Source organism: Cyprinus carpio, chromosome B13, assembly GCF_018340385.1.
Source record: "Cyprinus carpio isolate SPL01 chromosome B13, ASM1834038v1, whole genome shotgun sequence".
In the NCBI taxonomy this organism is placed as follows: domain Eukaryota; kingdom Metazoa; phylum Chordata; class Actinopteri; order Cypriniformes; family Cyprinidae; genus Cyprinus; species Cyprinus carpio.
The window spans coordinates 13,045,716-13,071,247 of NC_056609.1; the positions used below are offsets into that span (position 1 = coordinate 13,045,716).

Consider the following 25,532-nt stretch of genomic DNA (forward strand, 5'->3'; position numbering starts at 1 on the left):
ACTTGAGTGTCGAGTTGTTCCTTTTTTTGCCAGTGCAAGTCAACATTATGACTAATAGGCAGAAAAAAGGCAGAAACCCCCAGACTTTTTGACGCAATCATGTGACCACTGATTAATAGGTTTGGAGTGCACATGTTGAAGTGGATTAAATCAAGTAAGTTGTATGAATGGAATTCTGTCTTCATTACTGTCAGATCATCTTAATAGGTCCATTCCCTGTAGAGCCAAGGGTGATTGGTTTATGAGAACAATTAACCCTTTTTATTCATTACCCAGTTAATTCAGTGTCCGTCATTGATTATTAGACATCCCAGCTCACAAAAACACCAATGCCATGTGGTAATGCAACAAAAAAGCAATCGAGTACAAAAACCAGCTCTTCACATTATGCTTGGTGAGATATTTTATTTGAATTCTTTCAAAATGTCTATGATTTAAAATGAAGTATCCTTAAGAACAACTGTGGTTGCAGTCCTAGGCTTAAATACATAAACTCAAATACAAACACTCTGTCTCATTCAGTAACAGTATATTCTCCTTCAAAACTCTCCGCATCTGCATGAAAGTGCACTGACAGATAGCATGAGTGCAATTACAGAAATCATACACAGATAATAGGATACTGTTTTTAAAAATCCTTTTTTTTTTTTGGCATGTGCTGTTGTAGGCATCTCAAGCCAAAACACCATGTATGAATGATAGATGGCCTATCAAAAGTTAAATATAACTTCACTTTTATGTGTACATGTTTGTGTATTCATGCTGATTCTGGCTGGAGCGTGTGAATATGCTTTGTTTTTACATTGCCAGTCTTTGATTAGCATTAATGGAGAATTTCGTAAAGTTAATTCACTCCTGGACAATAAACTGAGCAGCTCATGTCCCAAAAAAAGAGTGTTGCAATGCAAGCAATTTATTTACATGCCAAACGCATTTTATGTATTTCTAATATTATACAGAATATTAATGCAGGGCATTGGAAAAGCCCTTGAAAGTACCTTTATTTTTAATTATGTGTGGCACCCTTAAGTAATATTTGTTCTATAGAAAAGTGGAAATCCATTCAGAATATTTCTACTCTGCTGTTGTATGTTAAACCCTGTAAAATACATGTTTTGTTTTTTCTTAAAAGGCACAAGTTAAGCCATTAAGAAGAAAATTCTAATTTGTTATTAAGTCCTATTAGCCATTTTGGTGAGCTTGGATAATATATAACTCACAGTGAATAGCAGTTTAAAGTTAAATGCAAATGTGAAAGTCACTTCCTATATCAGGTGTGCCCAACCCTATTCCTGGAGACCTACCTCCCTGCAGAGTTCAGCTCCAACCCTGATCAAACACAACTGAACCAACTAATTAGGATCTGAATGAGCACTTGATAATTACAGACAGGTATGTTTGATCAGGGTTGGAACTGAACTCTGCGGGAAGATAGATCTCCAGGAAACAGGGTTGGGTACCCCGTCCTATATAAATAGTTATAACTACATCCCTAAAACAATGCCCGTATCTAAAATCATAGCTACATTTCGATTGCAATAAAGTTAGGAATGCTGAGTCAAATACTAAACAATAGGAAACAATACATCACTTTCCTGAAACTGTTTTGTCTTTTAACCTCTTGCTAATGAATCTTGATTTTAGATATTGGGCTTTACAGTATAAAATTCAACTGCTGCCATTAATGAAATATGCAGGATTTGTTGGTTTCTAAGAAAAAATAGAGAAAAACATGATGACATCATACATCTTTCAATACCTGATTTGTTTTAATGTACAAATTTACATACTGTGAGGACTTTAAACTCATATCCTGCTTGCCCTCATGTGTCGCCATGCTGATGTAAGGACATGCGTTCCTGGCAGACTGACTAGATTTGATAATAGAGAACAAGTGTGTTACATATAGACCAAGCCCTATAAATACTGTAACCCAAACAATGATCTCTTAATAGCTCTATAATCTACAGTATGTGATGTGTCTTAACTGGGGGAGAAGGTCTTGATTTTAAAGGAATGTTCCAGGTTTTCATTCGAGTTAAGCTCCAACTATGAAATTACTTTTTAAGGGATTGCTATTAGAGGTAAATGAACTTATCTTCAGTAACTATAAAAGTATATGATACTGTACATTTAGTCTTGCAGGTGGAACTTGCTCCATGTAAGCAGAGTACAACTGTTTCCAAAAGCATATCGTCCATATTTACCACAGCATGTTATGCCAATATGACTAACTTATGTTATGTTGTATTATTATTTTAATTGTCTGGCACATGTACTTCCATTGTAAGTGTCTTACTGTAACCACATTTAAATACTAGTACCACAAATACCAAACAGAATTAAGCTGACACTTAAAGACTTTTACTAAACTTCCTAATCTATTGCCAGGGTAATATTGACCTCAGAAACAATTTCACTATACTAAATAACTATTGCTTTTCTAAAAAAAATACCTAAATGCTTGCATTGTTGTAAAACAAAGTGATAAATCTTTAATAAAATCTACAGGGTATAAAAGTACCAGACAAAAGTGATTTGTAATTCCTTTCCCAATTATTATAAAACCTGAGGGATTAGTTAAAAGTATTTTCTGTTGTAATGAAATGTATACCACAAATGTTGTCAGTACAGCTTGTAATAAACCAAGAACATCCCTTTAAGACCTTCGGTCCTCCAATATATGCAAGATGGATGATGAAAACAACTTCCAAATGCTGTTTTAAAGATTTAAGCCTGTCTACAGCTGCAGGTGTCATCTCTAAAGAAAAGCCTTTTTCTCCCCATTTGTGAAGCTGTACTTTCTGCTGTCAGTGAAATTGGTCCTACAGAAGCAAAGTGCAAAAATCCATGACATTTTTAAACTAATATTTGTGACATAATCTACAATAAACAGCTTTAAAAGTCGGGTAGTCATATTTAAGTTATTTTGTCTTATTTAAAAATTATAACATAGATTTAAATGATATATTCTTTATAGTTTAATCATTTACAGAGAAGACAGTCAAAACCACAAGGAGGGTAAGAGAGCCTGACCTGATGTGTGAATGGCTGGGTCGAGTCAGTGCTGCTCCCTAGTGAACATAATACAACCAGTATACTAAGTTGAAGAAGGTGTAGGTGATGGGAAAGATGACACGTGACCACTTGTCAATGGCGTTTACGTCTGTCAGGTCTGGAATCTTCACCTTTAGCTGAGCCGCTCGCCTCCTTAGACGACTCTTTTTTCGTGCCATCGGCCTCTCGACAGAGGCAGTGGACCGGCTGTAGAGTTCCCGACCTGTAAGGGGCTTACGGTATTGGATGCTGGCACTGTCATAAGAGAACATGGTGTTCCTTGGGTCCCCAAGAGCACCTAACATCTCTGCCCCGCTAAGACGCAGGTCTAAGTTTGTCAGGGGAATGTTTCCATGCACATCAGCCTTTAATGAAGAAAAAAAAAAAAAAAAAAAAAAAAAAAATATATATATATATATATATATATAAGCAAAGAAAAGAGGTAAGCTTTAGTGACTCTTCTCACAAAGGTTTATACATAAAACCAACAGTAACTGTGAAAAAATATTTTTTTACAGTTTATTTAAAAATATTAATTGGTGCAACTTAATGTTAATGTAGAACAGGTTAAAAGGTCAAAGACCCACCTAGGGATGCACCGATACCATTTTTCAGAACCGAATCGATCTGATCCGATACCAATACTGATACGATTCTAGCATGTTTTTTTTTTTTTTAAATCAACGTAGAATTTCTATACAACAGTGTGTTGACCTGTTCATCACTGTTTTGTGTGTTAAACACAATCTACTAAATATAGACAACTTCATTTTAAAGAAAAAAAACAAATGAAAAAAATATATAATCAAAATCTATGACAAAAATACTATTATAAACTAGGTAAGTGGATGAGTGCACAATAATTTTTATTTAGTGGGGAACAAAAATATAAGTGAATAAGTATTGTACTAAATCTGATAAAAATGTTACATTGCTCTTTGTACCATTCTAAAATACATTCATTCATAATTATATACTATTAATTAAAAGACACTTCTTTTAAATGTATAGCACAGTAATGGAGGCAGCAACATATGATAGGACAGAACAAGAAACCTATTAATAATCTTTCACTGCGCAAAAGTATTTTAATATGAAAGGCTCCAATGATACAAAGCAGCACAAAGCGCTTATGTGCATCCTGTGCTCAGAATGATGCGCTTGAAGCAACACAGTGTGCAGTGCCCTGCATGGAGACTTTCAAAGCACAAAGAGAAAAGATACTGATGCATACTGTATATATTATATCTGTGTGATAGTTTATCAAGTCTTTTCTTTTAACAGTTTAAACTTCAGTTACTGTGCACTCTTGGAAAGAGTTTCATTGTTTTGACTGTCGTAACCTGAATGGAGGATGACAGACAGCCCCAGTGGAGAGAAGAGATTACGTGAACTTGACTTTTTTGGATGTTTAGCTGTACCTAACATACCGATACTGAGTATTGGGTTGGTGCATCCCTAGACCCACCTGAACTTTGTTACTCTCCAAGCGACTCTTCTCATTGTTGCTTTTTGCAGCTTTTTCTGCCACTTTCTTCTGCAAGTGTGGACCACGGCCGAAGAATATGTAGTTGACGAAGGCATACTCGAGCAAGGCCAGGAACACAAAGACAAAGCAGCCCATCAGATAGATGTCTATGGCCTTCACATAAGGGATCTTGGGTAAAGTCTCCCTTAGATGAGTGTTGATTGTGGTCATAGTTAGAACAGTGGTGATTCCTAAAGAAGGTCAGTGTTACAATGTTTGAAAAAGCTTATTTAGAAACTGGTTGAAATCAAAAGTACATTTAAGAAGTATTGGAAAAAGTGAGGTGAAGAGAAAGTGCAATGACACACAAACACACACCTAGCGCAACTCTTGCAGCGGAAGCATCATAGTTGATCCAGAAAGAGACCCAGGACAGGATGGTGATCAATGTTGAGGGCATGTAGGTCTGCAGGATGAAATATCCAATGTTTCTCTTCAGTTTGAAACTGAGAGACAGACGAGGATATGATCCTGAAAGTGAGAAATGAAAGTACTGTCAGTGTAGTACACAAAAATACATTCAGATGAGAAACCTTACAGTACACTGGCATTCAAAGAGTCAGTAAGATATTTTCTCTTATACTGAACAAGGCACTTATTTGATTGAAAATACAGTAAAACAGTAATATTGTGAAATATCATTACTATTTAAAGCATCTATGTGAATATATTTTAAAATGAAATGTATTCCTGTGATGCCAAAGCTGAATTTTCAGCAGCCGATATAATCCAGTCTTCAAAGTCGCATGATCCTTCAGAAATCATTACGATATGCTGATTTGATGCTTAATATTTTTATGGAAACAAGGATATCTTTTTTCTTTAATGAATAGAAAGTTAAAAAGAACAGCATTTATTTAAAACAGAAAACATTTATAATATGTCTTTTCTGTCACTTATGACCAATGTTTATGTATCTTTATGTATCAGACTTTATGTATCAGCAAACTGCATCATGTCAGAACAGCATTACAACTACACACATATAATTTTTCTGTGCTTACAAATTAAAAACAACTTTATTTTGAACTGACGTGAACCAAAGGTAATCTTGGGATACAGTAGAGGGCTGACTCATCTCAAAAGAAAGTCTATTCATCTCATGAACATGCAGGGAGGGCACTGTACCTGTGGCAAACACCGCTTTCTTAGACAGTGTTTTATAATCAATAATAGAGAATTGCGGCAGCTCGATGTTGTCCACCCCCGTCACTGAACTTCCTCCCTGCCAGTAGAACTCAATGTCATCTGTGGTGTAGCCATCTGAGAGACAAAAGAGGGACAGAAACATTCAGAAAAACACAGTCACAAAACAGCATGGGAAAAGCTGCCTCTCTCACATTCCCACAGTCTGTGTTGTCAGTGGTGTAAATCAGCATGTGATTACAGTAAGAACACTTCTGTGAGAGGTCTGGTCCAGGTCTAACTGACAAGACTGTCCCTGCAGACTCTCTGTGCTTATCTCCAGGAGAGCACAGTACAGAACATTAAAGCTTAATTAGAGGATGAAGTCTTGTGATAGTCAATTCTCCCTGTTCTTCATTAAGTTCAATCAAAAGAAACATCAGCCTAGAGTCCTGAGTGACTGAAGCACACCGATAATCCTCATGAAGGTCTACTCTTCCCGCTCTGCAATGCTCTCTGAATTTTTCTGTCATTTGAAGTCTCCTCCTCTTTAATGCTTGAATCTCAGATCGCATGTCAAATTTGTGATGTTTGATTAAATGTCGCTCTTTTCTACAAATAGGGTGAACCATGACTGTCCCAAAATGATTGTTAGCCTGTTAACTCTACCAAAATAACAGTGTTGTAATGTTGCATAATGTAAATATATATTCAAATCACTTGTAGTAAAAATACTGTATTTAAATATTAAGTCCACCAACAAAACCATAATATTTAGCTGTTCCACATTTTGCATTAAACCCTGTTACATGATTTTATTCCTACAAGACATGTAAAAAAAATTGCAATAAAAGATCTAAGCATCTACGTTTCTCAAAAAGCACCGTGTGTGATTGACTATACTGCATTTATATCTATATCTGTAACTATTGCCAAGTTATTGTATGAAAACTGATCCATTATTTTTCTATAATTTATAGGAAATAAAATGATCAAGTTTAAGTTTAACTACAAATTTGATCATAAGCAAAATCTGCTAAATGTTTATTACTAAGCTGTACTGAGATCTCTAATTTTGGTTTGTTACAAAAAAAAATAAAAAAAATTCACATGAAATGAACAAAATTAATTAAAATTAAATGCACCTGTTTACGACCTGATTTGTTTTAAGGGATATTTCACCCCAAAATGACAATTCTGTCTTCAATTATTAAATCACTAGAAGATATTTTAAGAAATGTCTGTGTTGTTTTGTCTACAGAAGTGAAGTCACTGGTAATATCATTCTTAATAAATATTTTAATGGTCCTTATTTTCAAACAACATGAGGGGGAGAAAAAGACAGAATCTTCATTTTTGGGTGAACGATCTCTTTAAGAACACCCTACTTGTGGAAAGTATTTTGCCTACATTACAGTGCTTCTGATCTTGTCTTGTCCTATGGATGATGTGTATGTGGTGAAGGTGGCATGGTTTATGTCCACCGTGTGAAAGTGTCATGGTTTATGTCTGCTGTGAAGTTGTGATTTCTCCTTCATGCTGTGATATGCATCTCAGAGCTCTGACATGACAGCAGCCTCACAGGGCTACAGCTGTCTGCCCAAAAGAGCAGAAACCCAATTACAAACACTGTCTGTCACACCGAGAGAGACAAAGTGCAAAAGAGATGCAGTAGAGGAGATGAAAGAGAGAAAAAAGAAAAAGTGACAGAGTAAGACAGTCGCAGAGAATAAGAAAGATGAAACAGAGAGATTAGTCAGCACAGCCAGATTCTCTGCAGGTGTTTTTCATGATAAATGAGATCATGCATACAAGCATTATGATTACACAACTGAATGCACCAGTATTTTTGCTGCATCGCAACTGTTGTTTGCAATTGCATGCAATAAAGAAATTTCAGCATCTTTATGTAATACTTTCAGTGAAAACTGGACTATCATGTTGGTAGGATCTAGGATGTATTAGTTGTGTGTTGTATGAAAATGTTTTTATGCATTCATTCTATATATACAGTATTTTTTAGTGCAGTTAAATTAAAAAGAATAATGTGAGGCAATTTTCCTACGTTAGGAGTAATACAAGCTTGAATTACTATATTTACTATATTACTATATTTACCTCTTCAGAGGTGATGCTTTAGGACATATTCATATTATTAAGAACAGCAAGTTGGAACACGAGTAACATTGAGTGAAAGAAACACAATGCTTAAGACCTGTGTGTCTTAAAAATGCATAAAACGCTGAAAAAGATGTGATGCAAAAGCTAAATGTAAATAATAATAATAATAAAAAGCAGAGTACAACAAATACAACAAATACTGAATACAACAACATGTCCTGTGTGAATGGCCCCCAAGTCTGCCCTGGGGTGCGTTTCCCATACAACAGGCGTAATTTGCTGCTTAACCACCATAGTACTATATATCTCTGGAAAAATTAACTAGTCATAACTGTTTCACAAACTGTAGTAACTGCCACACAAAGCATGTCATGCAACTAATTACATGTAATCTGTATTACATAATCAGATCACAAAATTTAAGTTCTTGTAATTAGAGTATATTACATTTTAAAATTCTCATAATCAGATTACAGATACTTTTTTATGGATTACATGAATACATATTCCCACAATGCCAGTAAATTATTCATTTTTTTTTTTTTCTAATTTTTCTTTTTTTCCTCTTTTAAATTTCCATTTCTAAACATTTCTAAAAAATTTCCTTTCTACTGTGTGATACCATATTCACAAAGAAAGAAAGAAAGAAAGAAAGAAAGAAAGAAAAAAGAAAAAGAAATATTTCAAGGAATTCTTTCTCTTTGCTTTTTTATATCAATGTTTTTAAGACACTTTGCACTTTTGTCACTTTTTCACTTTTGCATATGGAACATAGAAAACTATATTTTTGATAGATCTTTTTTGGTCTGATTGGATTTTTCCAGTGTGTGGACGATTTCAGTTACCTTCTGGATTAAAATTAAAATCAGTAACAGACTACAATTTGTAAATAATCTACCCAGCTCTGGTCACACATCAGTTGTTGGAACCTCATTGGTTCAACAATATAAAACTGTTGTTGATGTCACACAAGTAGTGGAGTAATAACTTCTGTAAACTGAGAGATCTAATTTGTGTCAGATTATTGCTGTAAATAATGAACATGGCATTGGAAGACTAAATTGCTATTTTTGTTCTCTGTTGTTTTGCTTTATTTTCAGATGTTTGATTCAATCACAGGTTCCTCTTACATCATACTGAGGGTTCCCTCATGCACACTCTTCAAAAACAAAGCTTTCATTCTCATGACAGACTAAAAGATTAAAAATTAATGAAAGATATACAAACCTGAAAAAGTTGGGACACTGTAGAAAGTGTGAATAAAAACAGAATGCAATGATGTGGAAGTTTCAAATTTCAATATTTTATTCAGAATACAACAAAGATGACGTATCAAATGTTTAAACTGAGAAAATGTATAATGTATAATGTATAATAAGTTGATTTTAAATTTCATGGCATCAACACATCTCAAAAAAGTTGGGACAAGGCCATGTTTACCACTGTGTGGCATCCCCTCTTCTTTTTATAACAGTCTGCAAACGTCTGGGGACTGAGGAGACAAGTTGCTCAAATTTAGGAATAGGAATGTTGTCCCATTCTTGTCTAATACAGGCTTCTAGCTGCTCGACTGTCTTAGGTCGTCTTTGTCGGATCTTCCTCTTTATGATGCGCTGAATGTTTTCTATGGGTGAAAGATCTGGACTGCAGGCTGGCCATTTCAGTACCCGGATCCTTCTTCTACGCAGCCATGATGTTGTAATCGATGCAGTGTGTGGTCTGGCATTGTCATGTTGGAAAATGCAAGGTCTTCCCTGAAAGAGACGACGTCTGGATGGGAGCATATGTTGTTCTAGAACTTGGATATACCTTTCAGCATTGATGGTGCCTCTCCAGATGTGTAAGCTGCCCATGCCACACGCACTCATGTAACCCCATACCATCAGAGATGCAGGCTTCTGAACTGAGCGCTGATAACAACTTGGGTTGTCCTTGTCCTCTTTAGTCCGGATGACATGGCGTCCCAGTTTTCCAAAAAAGAACTTCAAATTGTGATTTGTCTGACCACAGAACAGTTTTTCACTTTGCCACAGTCCATTTTAAATGAGCCTCGGCCCAGAGAAAATGCCTGCGCTTCTGGATCATGTTTAGATATGGCTTCTTTTTTGACCTATAGAGTTTTAGCCGGCAACGGTGAATGGTACGGTGGATTGTGTTCACCGACAATGTTTTGTGGAAGTATTCCTGAGCCCATGTTGTGATTTTCATTCCAGTAGCATTCCTGTATGTGATGCAGTGGCGTCTAAGGGCCTGAAGATCACGGGCATCCAGTATGGTTTTCCGGCCTTGACCCTTACGCACAGAGATTGTTTGGTTTTCTGTGTTTATTTTTTTGATATTTTGGTCTGTAGATGATGATAACGTCAAACTCTTTGCAATTTTTCTCTGAGAAACTCCTTTCTGATATTGCTCCACTATTTTTCGCTGCAGCATTGGGGGAATTGGTGATCCTCTGCCCATCTTGACTTCTGAGAGACACTGCCACTCTGAGAGGCTCTTTTTATACCCAGTCATGTTGCCAATTGACCTAAGAAGTTGCAAATTGGTGCAAATATGTACATTTAACTTTTCCGGCCTCTTATTGCTACCTGTCCCAACTTTTTTGGAATGTGTAGCTCTCATGAAATCCAAAATGTGCCAATATCTGGCATGACATTTCAAAATGTCTCACTTTCAACATTTGATATGTTATCTATATTCTATTGTGAATAAAATATAAGTTTATGAGAATTGTAAATTATTCCATTCCTTTTTTACTCACAATTTGTACAGTGTCCCAACTTTTTTGGAATCGGGTTAGTAGATTGTACAGCTTGTTAGCCTGCTTATTTTGCTCAAGAGCATGATCTATAATCGCATTATACTAACTAGAAAATGCTTCTAATCACAGGGCACAGAGCTGTAGTTCCATCCACACATCTTTGCGACCCTGTTTGTGAATGTTCCCTGGAACTATGGAACTAAACTGATTCAAAAGACACTTTTTGTCTATTCTATGTTTTCATCAGGTATAAAACTATAATGAATTTGAATTATCTTCATATAGGGTTTTTCCACAGTTGTGAAAAACTGTGATTAAGCCAACTGAGTTATTAATGGTTGTTAAAGGTTAAACCACAAACAGCACTTACAACTTTCAATCTCCAGTGTGCAGTTCTGCTCATCCAGCGGGTATCTCCGCAAATCCATCATACAAGCAGCTGTGGTAGTTATCCTACAGATATGAGGTGAAAAATAACACAACACAATACTATTATAATCAAGCAGTTGCTTAATGGATCTATAGTAATTGTAAGTGTGAGTCCGACTGATCAAACACACTTCCATTATTTTAGAAAATGTGAACTCTGTCCAAACGTCAGAGGAGGCAAGTGAATCATTTAAGCTGTACATTTCAGAGCAGATGGTGTTACAGCCACCTGCTTTAACCTGTAAAGAGATTTATATTCAAAGCATTTTCCGCTCAGGAAAGCTTTGCAGAACTTTATTTCATGCTGAACTAATACTGATTTTACAAGCAGGTGTAGTTCTTCATATAACAAAATAACAAATGTAATCATCTCCCAATCAACCCACGTTAAAAGAAATAGATGCAAGTACTTGGCTGATAATACGCACTAATATATGCTTATAGTTTATTCACACGTCATTGAAATGTTCTCTCACAAGCTGCTGGATTAACATCACTGCAGAAACACTGTGTTCATTATACCACTCGCGTGTTTCATCCCTCTTTATTCCTCTCCTGTGTAATTGCCTTAACGCCGTCTCAGTCATGTCTTTGAAATGCCTCTGGCTGGATCTTAATTACGCTGAGTTTTAATTAACACGGAAACACACACGCGGTGGCCTTTCAGTGCGTGACTGCTGCACTTTTAGACAACTTATGATGGAATTGCTTCTTCGTTCTGAAGTCCTGGATGAGTTTTGGTATAAAGCACTTTTTCCTAAAAAACACAGTGATAAATACACGTTTCCATTCCAGCCCGACAAAAACTCACTTCATTTTTACCTTATTATACTGTATTGTTTTTCTGAGGGGCAGAGAGATGGTTATAAAATCAGTTATCACATATATTTATAGGCACACTCATAGGTGCACACTGCTATAGAGCAGCACATGTCCATACCCCTCAGGCATAGTACATTAGATATAAATTATACAGTATTGAGCAAGATGGAGAGAGAAGGAATATCGGCCAGAAAAACCCTGCATATCTAACTCTGTACTATGTAGAGAAAGCTTTTCCTCTGCAGAAACACATAAATTTTGACTTGAATTAATCAATATTTTAATATTAATTTAGTAATTAATCTATTTTATGTTTAAATAGAAAATATTTTGTTTTGGCAGTGACTACTCAAAGTTAATTCTCTTCTAAAGAGTTTTTGAACATACCTGAACTGATACACCTGTTGATTTTTTTCTAAGTCGCAGTAATATAAACTTGAGAAGCAAAATTGCATAATACATTAAAGTGTATTTATTTTACAAAAATGTTTTTCTTATTTTTATCAAGAATCTAACAAAATGTAGAGAAACTTTGTGTTTAATATATATATATATATATATATATATATATATATATATATATATATATATATATATATATATATATACATACATACATATATATATATATATATACTTAGAATGATATAGTAATACTTAGAAATACTTAGAATATTAGAATGATTTCTGAAGGATAATGTGACACTGAAGACTGGAGTAATGACTGCTGAAAATTTAGCTTTGCCATCACAAAAATAAATTACATTTTAAAATATAAAGAAAACAGTAAATAATAATATTTAACAATGTTATTGTAGTATTGTTTTTACTATGTTTTCTTTTTTCACAACATTAATACTCCCAAACTTTTGAACAATAGTACATATAGTACATATAATAGTACATATAGTTTACTCATGATTTACATTTTCTGTTCTCTTACAAATTTATTTGTATTTATAACTATCTATGAGATATTATTTGGTCCCTGGATCCAATCCAGGGTCCAGATTCAGATTTGCTATGCTAATTGCTGACATCTATCTTAAGGCTAGAATACACTTTTAAAATCAGAACAGAATATAAACACTGGGCATCATACACATACCGACTTTGTAATAGTCACAGAGGAGAAACTATGTTTGGAATCTTCTGACTGGATGGAATCATAGTCTGAAGCTGAAAAATCTGAGTCTGTGACCATCATACATTACAGACACTACGTGATTTTCTATGAATTCTGTCAAATCGTATCTGCAGACTTGCTCTGACTTTTGGCAACTAGCGTTGACTTATCGAAACTGTAAATCGGAGGAAACTGGGGTAAAAAAATCACATGGTGTAATCCAGGCTTTAGACAAAAAAGATTTGTGGTTCCATGAGAAAAGATGGAAAATTTAAAATTTTATTCTGCCAGAAAGTTCCTACACAGGCCAAGCAACTGCCATTGAGATGAATAGGATGTTAACAGAATAGCCTGGTTCAACCAGGACAAAGACAGACTCATCTTTCTCTGGTACACAGAACCTATATTCCCTGACCGAGACAGGATACACATCTCTCACTGGGCTTTAAATTCTAAAAAAACACCATCAGGACAGCCAAGGGAATAGGGTCAGCTAAAAATACAGCATACACATGCAGACAGAGATAAATGTAAAAATGCACACACACACAAGAACCAAACATTAAACAAATGCATGAGACAATGAAGTGAAATATATAAAAAAGATGCACAAACACAAACTTACTGACCTAAGGCCGTAGAGCACAGTCCCATCAGGATGCAGGCGAATCATTCGGTTCTTCACTGTGACCCCATGGACAAAAGATTTCTTGTCATTTATAAAGTAAGTATCAGGCACCCAGAGTTGATCAGCCACTCGGTTATCCAAAGTAAGATTGAGAGGAATCCCTGTGTAGGACAGGCGCTTATCGCGCCAAGACTGCTGGAAATACATGGTGATGGTATAGTCCTGAAAAACACACACAAAACTGTTCATTTCATCAGTTCCAAAGTTTTGGACACTCCACATTAATGTCAGATTGTCACTGCGTTAGATACAATATATAAAAACAAGTTGCATTTACTGCAAATAAAGACAGCATAAGCACATATTTCAAATAAAACATATTTGGTTTCAAGTGATACTATTTTAAATGTACAGCTCAAAATGAAGACAAAAAGTATTCAGACTTTTTCTGGTTGTCAGGTGCATCACTGCCAACAAGTATACATGGAAAACTTTGACCTCCAAGTCTGGCATTCATTATTACAAAAAGTCATGCATTCAAGTTGGACACATAACAAGGAAATAGCATAAACAAAACAAAAGATTTATATTGTGAAAATCATATCATCGCCATACCAAAGACAGATTATACTTTTTATAATTTATAAGAATATACCGGTGCATCTCAATAAATTAGAATGTCGTGGAAATATTAAATAATTAAATAAATAAATTCAATGCACACAGACTGAAGTAGTTTAAGTCTTTGGTTCTTTTAATTGTGATGATTTTGGCTCACATTTAACAAAAACCCACCAATTCACCAATCTCAACAAATTAGAATATGGTGACATGCCAATCAGCTAATCAACTCAAAACACCTGCAAAGGTTTCCTGAGCCTTTAAAATGGTCTCTCAGTTTGGTTCACCAGGCTACACAATCATGGGGAAGACTGCTGATCTGACAGTTGTCCACAAGACAATTATTGACACCCTTCACAAGGAGGGTAAGCCACAAACATTCATTGCCAAAGAAGCTAGCTGTTCACAGAGTGCTGTATCCAAGCATATTAACAGAAAGTTGAGTGGAAAGAAAAAGTGTGGAAGAAAAAGATGCACAACCAACCGAGAGAACCACAGCCTTATGATGATTGTCATGCAAAATCGATTCAAGAATTTGAGTGAACTTCACAAGGAATGGACTGAGGCTGGGGTCAAGGCATCAAGAGCCACCACACACAGACATGTCAACGAATTTGGCTACAGTTGTCGTATTCCTCTTGTTAAGCCACTCCTGAGGCGTCTTACCTGGGCTAAAGAGAAGAAGAACTGGACTGTTGCCCAGTGGTTCAAAGTCCTCTTTTCAGATGAGAGCAAGTTTTGTATTTCATTTGGAAACCAAGGTCCTAGAGTCTGCAGGAAGGGTGGAGAAGCTCATAGTACAAGTTGCTTGAAGTCCGGTGTTAAGTTTCCACAGTCTGTGATGATTTGGGGTGCAATGTCATCTGCTGGTGTTGGTCCATTGTGTTTTTTGAAAACCAAAGTCACTGCACCCATTTACCAAGAAATTTTGGAGCACTTCATGCTTCCTTCTGCTGGCCAGCTTTTTGAAGATGCTGATTTCATTTTCCAGCAGGATTTGGCACCTGCCCACACTGCCAAAAGCACCAAAAGTTGGTTAAATGACCATGGTGTTGGTGTGCTTGACTGCCAGCAAACTCACCAGACCTGAACCCCAGAGAGAATCAATGTGGTATTGTCAAGAGGAAAATGAGAAACAAGAGACCAGAAAATGCAGATGAGCTGAAGGCCACTGTCAAAGAAACCTGGGCTTCCATACCACCTCAGCAGTGCCACAAACTGATCACCTCCATGCCATTTATTTAATACACAAGTTTCACAATTTGAGTTGAATTACTGAAATAAATGAACTTTTCCACAACATTCAAATTTATTGAGATGCACCTGTACTCGTGCATGAAGGGGCAAATTGGCAAAATCAGCGAATAAAATGACAAAGGATAAAAGGAAAGAACGTCCTTCTTTGGAAAATTTGACAGTATACATCTGGATCCTGGACGGATGATGGTCGATTTGGGCGGCCTCACGGCGCATGTTGCTGGTGGTGTGCCTCGTCGGATGGAGGGTGGTTGCTTGGCCGGTGTGTTGCAGAGTGACTTGGATTCTCTGCATCTGGGGATTGGTTTGGAGGCGACTAGCTTGACTGTTCCTGTGGCTCAAGGACTTGTTGATAGTGTGTCTTATCAGGTAAGGGGTGAGTGCTTCAATGTGGTGACGCAGAGCAACCAGGGTTCTATACTGTACAGCCTTTAATTTTTTTTATGTCTGACTGAAACATAGTTGTGCGCTACTTCACCATCAGCAGTGTTGTGTGTTTCTGGTTAAAATATTTTAAGAAGGGATAGGTCGGTGGGTAGAGGTGGGGGTATTATGTTTTATATTAAGAATAGTAGCCTATTTGGTGTACTGAATTATACATTCAATATCAAAGTTATAAGCTAACTGTAATTAAGTATAGATTTGAACTATACTTAGTATGAAATAAATGCATTTTAAATATATTACTTTTTTACTAGGGTAGTTTTAAATGTTTCTTTTTCACCACAAATGCATTTTATAATTATAGCAGTTTATCCGCCCATTCGGCAAAAAAATTTATTTTATGATAAATATATAAGCTTCTTAAATTGTGTTTTACTGAACATGTTATTCTACTTGGAGACTTAAATATAAATTGGTTAGATAAAACTGGAATGAAGAAATTGAAAAATATAACTAGTAACTGTGATCTGAAGCAGCTGTTGAAAGGGATACAAATGTTCTAACGGATGTTACTCAGACTACTGTGAATAGTTTTAAGAGACAAGTTAAAAGTAGACCAAGGAAGAAAAACTGCTTACCTTGGTTAAATGAAAATATTTGGTCACTTATGAAACAAATACATAATGCCCTGAAACAGTTTCTAAAATCTAAGATGGAATGCGAGAAGTGAAATTTTAATAAATTAAGAAATAGAGTAATAAACGAGATTAGAAAAGCAAAAGCAAATTTTTATATTTCTGTAATAGAGCAAGTAAAAGGAAATTCTAAATTGACATGGGGAAATCTGAGAAATTTAACAGGAAAATATGAAATATCAGTGGAAAAATACAGAACTAGAGTTAAGATGGAAAATGAATTAGCGATCATGCTATGATAAAAAATATCAATATTTACAACTTTCTAAACCTTAATCTCTAGCTTCCGCTAACTAACGTATGCATGTTCACGAGAGAGTGGCATCCAGTGGATGACGTAGGCATAACATAAGCTCCGGTGAGAATATGCTAGTCTCGCGAGAAACAAGTTTTTTTTTAACAGCAAAGGAAAACCAAGTGTCCTCTTATGTTGTATCAAAATTAGGGGTGCACCGATCAAGATCAGCCGATTGTTAATGCGCATTTCGTCACTAAAGCCGGTTCTCTAATCAGCGATAAATTCCATCAGGTGCATGATTTCACATAGAGCAGCTGTTACTACACAGAGCCGTTGTTAACTGACAAGCAGCGCAAATAAACGTTGATAATGAACGTGGATTTGCGCAGCTTGTCAGTAAACAACGGCTCTGTGTAGTAACAGCTGCTCTATGTGAAATCACGCACCTGATGGAATTTATCGCCGATTAGATAACCGGCTTTACTGACGAGATGCGCATTAATGATCGGCCGATCTTGATCGGTGCACCCCTAATCAAAATGACATTTTTCTTTACAAATCCTCGTTTCATACTAATTTGTGACCGGTCTTTTGTTTTGCTCTTTACTCTGCGATTCCACGTTCGTCACCACGTTTGCCTATGTCATCCACTGGACACCACTCTCTCGTGAACGTGTGTACGACAGTTAGCGGAAGCTAGAGATTAAGATTTAGAAAGTTGTAAATATGGATATTTGTCTTATACACACACATCGCTTTGCTTCAGAAGGCCTTTAATAACTCCATGGAGTCGTGTGGACTTCTTTTATAATGGATGAGTGCAATTTTTTGGACTTCAAATTTTGGGCTACCATCCACTCCCATTATAAAGCATGTATTAGCCTGGACATTTAATATAACTCCAATTGTATTTGTCTGAAAGAAGAATGTCATATAAACCTAGGATGGCTTGAGGGTGAGCAAATCATGGGGTAATTTTCATTTTTGGGTGAACTATCCCTTTAAGAAGAACTACCTTTGGTCAGTTATCTTTTGCTTTTAGAGGAACACATCAATGGAATAGACTCCCAGTAGAGCTGAAAGAATTAAAACATTTAACAGGACACTGTGGTTTCTCAAAAAAAGCTGAAAATATGGTTATTGACCCATCAAAACTGCGATCATTTATAGTGATTTATGCATATGGTATGGTATGGTATTCTGTAATTTTGTGTTTCAATATTCTTAGTTTATTTTTTCCTTCTGTTTTCATATTTTCTCCTTGTTCTTAATTTGGTGCATTAATATTCTTTGTTTATATTTTCTTCCTATCCTTAACATCAGCCTGTCAAAAGGGACTACAGATGAAAATTAGCCAGTGTTGGCTAAATATGGCGCATTTTACATTCTATGTATTATTAATGTGCATTGTCCCTGATCAAATAAAAAGAAAATTTCAATAAAACCCATCTACATCTGAGTTCAAAATGAAATTAATTAAATTGAAAAATGATTCCTTTCTATCACTTATTTATACATGGAACCAAACAACATGTTTGTGTTACATAAAGCAAACCATGAGACAAGTGATAAACTGCTAACTACCAGCTAGTCTGCACATCACAGCTTTAAAATGACTAAAATATAGCATATAAAAATTAAAATAACTTGCTAAATCATTCATTGCTCTAAAAAAGAGCTTGGGCTGCTTGTTTTGTTTGCAGTTCACTTGATTTAATTTGTTGTGAATCAAATGCAATTAAATTAATTTTTATGACTTTCAGTGTTATTTTAGAGTCAAAAATGTGCAAAGGTATGTACATATAAAAATAAAAATGCTAAATGAAAATTGTGTGGGTTTCCAGTGGCTTTAAGAGTGAAAACATGTGCATGATTATTAGGATATGCAAACAAGGTAAATACATCACAAACTCAAATATATCACTGCTGCGCATCTCGTTCCCCATTTCATCTGCATTTGTAATCTCAGGAAGGACATCTGCATCCTTTTCTGATATATCTAAGTGGATGTCAACCACCTCGAGGCTAAGCTTCCCTTCCCGTCAGCCAAGATCTCGCAAACCCAGTTTTTCTCAGCTGAAGGTCACACAGCCACTGCCTCCAGATGTGTAAAAACACAAGCTCTTCTTTGCCGACAAAACAACACAGTTATAACAACTGTATGGCCCAGGTGCTTCATGTGCCACAATAACATAAAGATGCATTGCATTCATCATTGCTTTGAGGTCAAGTTAATCAAGTCTTTTAAATCACCAACTTAAATGAAACTAAATGAGATCCCATTCCAACAGTGCATCCATATTTCAGACACTGCTCTGCTCTCAGTAATTGCCACTTACATGACTATGCACTTCATTTAGGTTTGCTGTGAAAAGGAAAGAGTCTCTTAAGATCCCAAATGCATTGGGACTAACTGTAAAGTCAAAGGTTAGGCTGAAAAACGCATCCACATTTGCACAGAGGCTTCTGCTTAAACTCCATCTCCCAGTCACCATGTTTCTCAGCTGAATAAGTGGTGAAACAAATTAAGTTGAGATCCCATTAAACCTACATGATAAATGAGAGTGAAGGTTAAACAGACAGAGTGGATTCTCCCTGTCTCTCTCACAGACATTTACAAACCCCTATAAAACAATCACAGCATCTGTCTGTGTCTGTTTTAAGACATATTTAGACTGACAGGAAGATAAAACTTATGGAGCTAATGCAGTCCAGAATCAACTTTATGCATCAGTATTAAATTAGAACTAATTACTGTAGATGTATATATACGCAAAATATTTACTTAATTAGATTTTAAGTTAAGATTTTATTAATTTAACATCAAATTTGCATATTCAGAGTTCTCTGAGGATGGTTTATGTTCATGTGACATGCAAAGTAACAAATATTTGATAATTGTACCTATTTTATTCAACTATTTTATTTGTCTTCTCTTTCCAACGTTCAATCACCCATCTTATAATATTTCAAGTAGAAATGCTGAAAATTATGCAGATGTAAACAAAGTTCCCAAATGAAAGTTAAACTCCCAACACATGCAGAGACTAAGTTAAGTGAGAAGCAGCAGCATTTACTGTTGTGGCCATATCACATCTAATAATAATCATACAGTGGAGATTTAGAACCATTCATGAAAAATTGACTTTTGACCCTTTAATATTTTCTTTGTTCCTGTCCATGTTAACATTATTGCTGTGATCAAAACAGGACAGTTCCATCTCCCGCTGTTCTAGGTTCAATTGAAAAGCATGAAATCGGTGCTGAATGCTGTGTGCAGTTTATTTCCCGACAGTTTAAAGATACAAACTGTGTAAAAATATAACACAACAAATTTAAGAGACTATCTGTCCTGCTGTGGCTAAAAATTAAATATTGAGAATACATTATACCCGACTGAATATTTTTTTAAGCTATTTAATTTCTCTAATTTTACTTTTTTATAAGCATTTGTAAAGTGCAATAGATCCAGATATATATTCTTGTGTTCTAAAGTAGTAATAGTTTAGCACAAGGCGTTGTTTGCTGCAATGCAGTAAAATTTTATCTTATCAATTTTAACCCAGGGAATATGCAACATTTTCGGGGGGACGTCCTAAAAACATTTTTATTCTGAGACGATGTATTGCATGAATCCATGAACTTTAAACTGAATTTTGGAAATGCTACTAAGATGACTGAGATCTTGTTAAATGTAAAGTGACAAGAACTTTGGGATCCTTCAGGAGGGAGAGATGATACACGCAGTTTTGCTCACATTTGATGTTAGGAATAATAGTGTTTATCATACTTTCTTCTTTTCACCTCACTGAATAATACTTTTGACATGCACTGCCAGGCACAGTGCCAGAATTGTTTCTCTACCAGTGCTAAGGGGGGGGCTAGACCAATATGTGGGGGTGCTAAGAAAATAAATGATATTGATGATGTCAAAGCTACTTCATAAAGAAATTGTCATTTTTTAAAAAAAATAAAAGCAGCTACGGTACACACCATATTCATCAGAAGTGTAGTTTTAATTTATATTATATTATATATATATTATTATTATTATTACATATGGTAGCCGCCCTGGGTAAATGCTGTCTTCTCCCCATAGTTTCCTGGACGTTGACAGTGGCAGCATGTGAAGCAGAAAGCACAGTCCTTTAAAATAGAATATTCCAACCAGTTGTAATCCTCATTAGAGCCCTGCAGGGGCCTCAAATTTAGGCCCTAGCCCGGGTCCGACAGCTTTTCAGAATTTTATTAAGTTAATTTCAATAAAGGTTTGGAGCATTTTTTGTTCGTTAAATAGCCTAAAAGTTTTTTTTTTTTCTTTTTTAAAGTAAGGATCAAGCGGCCAGGGGAAGACAGTGTCATGACCATAGCCTGTTTGATCAATTTAGCCTTCTCAAATCATCATGACTTGCCTAACAAAATATCTATAGATATACTAAAACAGTTCAAGCATATAACAATGTTTAAACGTTAAACCCAGATAAATGTGCGCTATATCCAATAGTTTGTGCAGAGAGTTGAAGCTAAAGCACGCTTTGCAGGACATGGAGGCACCAGTGCAATCACTTGCATGTTTTCCGTGGAAACGCTGTAATTTTTGCTCGTAAGGTAAGAGTAATTTATCATTTGTAACTGTAAAGGGCCTACTTTTATTTTTGTTAACTCACAATATCAACAAAACATTGTGCTTTTATAAAATAAAGAAAACAAACATGATGTGCTTTCTGCCGTATATATATATATCTATAGAAAGCTTTAAATTAGTACTTAACGAATTAAAACATATTGAAAACAAAAACTCTTTCATTATAATCATAATCTGTATCTAGATGCATTTCTTAAAGGCGCAACTAATGAGGAGATGGCGAGCACTGCACATGACCAATTGGCTCATTGTTTGTCACGGTAATCAAATCAAAACTCTATCAAAATGCAGCTTTTCCCAAAGCATTGGGAACTTTTTATATCTCCCCAACTTCTCCCAGATGCTCTGCATTGTCAGCTGTCACCTGTATGCTAATGTGTGCATATATGCGTTGCGTAGGATATTCTATAGGCGATGTCTAATATTTATAATATAATCATTGTAACAATATTTCATACAGTAGCCTAATAAAAAGAGAGACGCTAAATGAGCCCAAGCCTGACCCAGGCCCGATCTATATCTATATATATATATATATATAAAATGGCTCGAGCCAGCGTGTCAGACCTCTAATCCTCATACCATCTAATATTAGAGTAGCGATCCTGCAGTCCAACTTTTGTGGCTGGATAACGTCGAAGAAGAGGGTGTCTTGGTTCTTCCACTGGTGACTGGCACAAATCAGTCGGCGTGATAACTACTATAGTAGTGAAAGTTGTGGCCGCGGCTGCACCTGTGGAGCAGCTAGCAGCAGCAACAAACTGCTCCTCTCCCTCAACTCTTGACTCGGGAGTTTCTCTCTCAAAACCGTCTCTCTCTGACTCCTCTATTTTCTCCTTCTTTGGCCCCCTCAGAGACATGTGTTCCTATCTGCACTCTTGGTGGGGGCTAAACCGGGGCTATAGCCCCTCTAGACCCGGTGTAGCGCCGTCACTGTACACTGCCACTCAAAAGACTGGTGTTGGTAAGATTTTTTTATGTTTTTGAAAGAAGTCTCTTATGTTCACCAAGACTGCATTTATTTGATCACAAATACAGAACAAACAGTATTATCATTAAATATTATTACAGTTTAGAATGTGTCTATTTTTACAATATTTTAATAATGATGTAAATGTAATTTATTCCTGTGATGCAAAGCTGAATTTTCATCAGTCATTACTCTGGTTTTCAGTGTCACATGATCCTTCAGAAATCATTCTTATATGCTGATTTGCTGCTGAAGAAATATTTCTTATTATCAATGTTGAGTTTATCATATATTTGAGTTTATCATTTATTTGAAATAGAAATATTTTGTAACTATGTAAAAGTCTGTCCTTTTCAATCGATTTAATGCACCTTTGCATAAATGTATTATTTATTTTAAAAAAATCTTTCTGACATCAAACTTTTGAACAGTAGTGTGTTTAAAATAAAATGATGTTTAATAAATGTATTAGTATTATTACTGTTATTATTATAATTCTATATTTCTGTGGAAACAGTTCATAAAACAGTTCTCACATAAATAATAACCGGTAGTGATATTACAAAGATGTTCTTTTTTAAAAGTTTTGAGTACAGTAAGTTACAATATTTTTCATAGTTCTGAATCATATTATATCAAAAGACCAAGGAAATTATATTTCTCATAATATCACCCTTTATTAATAAATAAAACACATAACTGCTCTTCAGACAAGAAGGGTGCAGCCTCATGAAGATGACAACATTTGAGTGTATTTGAGTGCGGCAGAAAACAGAAGACAGAAAGAGAGAGAGGATGGGTGTGCCTCAGGTTCGCTTAGGACAAATGCCTCCTTCAGCTTCTATTATTAGAAGCAGCTGTTGCCCTTGACAACCGCTTAAAATCATCACTCCAGCACCTCAACTTCTTCACAGAGCACCCTGACAGATACACACACAAACAAAAAACACAAATGCAAATGCTAAAGGAAACGCACCATCACACACATGAACACACAATGGATGCCATACTTACGCTAACACAGCCCTATCTAACAGTGCGGTCTAAAATGAACTCATTTCACTGCGCCCATCACACTGAAGACATCAGAGGAACAGAAGAATAGAGGCTGAGAGAGATACTCACTTGAGAGGAACACAACAGGATTAAAAGTAGCGAATAAAAGAACAAAAATTGAAAAAGAATGAAAAAAGAAACTATGAGACTGAAGACAAGGACAGCAGGAAAGGAAATCACTGCAAAACAATCTGCTTTTGGTTTGGTGCAGGTTGCTGCAGAATTAAAGTCAATGTGAATTCAGACTTTGTTTATTTAGGCAACTGTTTTTTATTAATTGAACAGCATACTTAAAACAAGTGGTTTAGAAACCATTTTCAAACAGAAATTACTAGTAAATTTCATAAATAACGACCAAGTAATGGCAAATAGCACACTGAATTAAACATAAAAGTTTTAAGTAGAGATCGAGAAAAAGAGTGAGAAAAAGAAATGCATATTGACATGTGACTGCATAGACACACATTGCCCTAACTAGAATGAAGCTAGACCAAATGCAAGTAAATCACTTATCAGGTCATTTGGTTATTGGATATTGCTTAACAAGTCATTTGGATATTGGTTAACAGTATCCACTCAGCTAACAAAGGTCTGGCAGGGTCTCAGATGTTCTTCCACTAATGTTGATGGAAAGTTTGTTCAGAGTTATCTGGTCTTAAATAATGTCATGATAATGTTGAAACGTTGGAACAAAACATTATTCATAAAATGTTCATGGAACATCTAAATGAAACATTAAATTTCTCATAATGTCAACAAAATTTCACATCATCCAAGATGTTCATATCTTTCTTTCTGTTTATATCTTGATGTTCATTTCTTTATTCGCAGCTTCAATGGGCTCTACACGATCCCAGCTAAGGTATAACAGTCTTATCTAGTGAAACAATCTTGTCATTTTCTTTAAAAATAGTTAACTAATTTACATACTTTTTAACCACAAATGCTTGTCTTGCTCGACTTCACGCATTACGTAGTCATGTTGGAAAGGTCATGTGTGATGTAGGCAGAAGTACCGACCCAGTGTTTACAAAGCAAGCATGCAAAGAAAGTCACACATCCTTAATAAAAAAAAAAAGCTAAAACAACGATGTCTGACGATTTTGAAGATGAAGGAGAAATTGAGATGGAGTTTTTCACCCTACTCTGCCTTTTTGAAATGAAGTACACAGTATTTGTGTCCTTTTCAATGCAATTATGTAATGCATGAAGTTGCACATGCGCACTGCAGAGCTAGTGCAAGACCAGCATTTGTGGTTAAAAAGTATTTAAATTTTTATTCTTTTTAGAAAATTACCAATTGTTTCATTAGATAAGACCATTATTACTCAGTTGGGATTGTGTAGAGCCCTTTGAAGCTGCACTGAAACTCCATTATGGACCTTCAACCCATTAGCCACCATTGGAGTCCACTATATGGAGAAAAATCCTGGAATGTTTTCCTCAAAACTTTAATTTCTTTGCGACTAAAGACAGAAAGACATGAACATCTTGGATAACATGGAGGTGAGTAAATTATCAGAAATATTTTATTCTGGAAGTGAACTAATCCTGACGTTACACAAGTAACCAAGAAAAAAAAAACATTTTTAAAACATTCAGAAATAACATTTTCATAACTTAATAGGAATGTTAGCAAAATGTTCTTAGAACATATTTTTGTTAGCTGAGCATTAGCTTGCATTGTCTAAGTGACGTCAGAAAAGGAAAGATGAAACTATTATATTTGTTGTTATAAATACTCATTTTTTCTTTGAATATAATGCACTGATTAATCATTTACAATAAGTCCTAGAATGTGAACAGAGAAAGTAATAGTGAATTCTATTTTCCTGAAATCCACATCAGCTGTTAATAAAAACACCAGCATCACACTGCAGTCAAGAGTCCACTTCTCACATCGAGCATCTTTTACTGCAAACTTAACATGTATCCTCACACTGCAGTCATGACGTGGTGAGCGAGGGCAACTGAGGTAACCAGCAGTGTACATTAACAATCAATGCAGGAACGTACAAGAGCTGGCTATGAAGCTTTGACAGCACTGAGAATAGCTGACCTTCTGCAAT

General features: G+C 35.6%; 1 protein-coding gene across 4 annotated transcripts in view; it reads right to left on the bottom strand.

The window, feature by feature from the left end:
• Positions 1–144: 144 nt before the first annotated feature.
• Positions 145–25,532, bottom strand: part of LOC109065038 (gamma-aminobutyric acid receptor subunit beta-1-like) — a 29,678-nt gene continuing 4,290 nt past the window's right edge. For 2 of the 4 annotated variants that reach the window (XM_042736662.1, XM_042736665.1), the window contains 6 exons: positions 13,599–13,819; positions 10,963–11,045; positions 5,714–5,848; positions 4,904–5,056; positions 4,526–4,776; positions 145–3,422 (listed from right to left, as the gene is read on the bottom strand). In XM_042736662.1, coding sequence (XP_042592596.1) covers positions 3,075–3,422; positions 4,526–4,776; positions 4,904–5,056; positions 5,714–5,848; positions 10,963–11,045; positions 13,599–13,819 — 1,191 coding nt within the window. In that variant the 3' untranslated portion in view covers positions 145–3,074. The remainder of the gene's footprint in view (positions 3,423–4,525; positions 4,777–4,903; positions 5,057–5,713; positions 5,849–10,962; positions 11,046–13,598; positions 13,820–25,532) is intronic. The other 2 variants (XM_042736664.1, XM_042736663.1) reach the window with 2 other exon arrangements.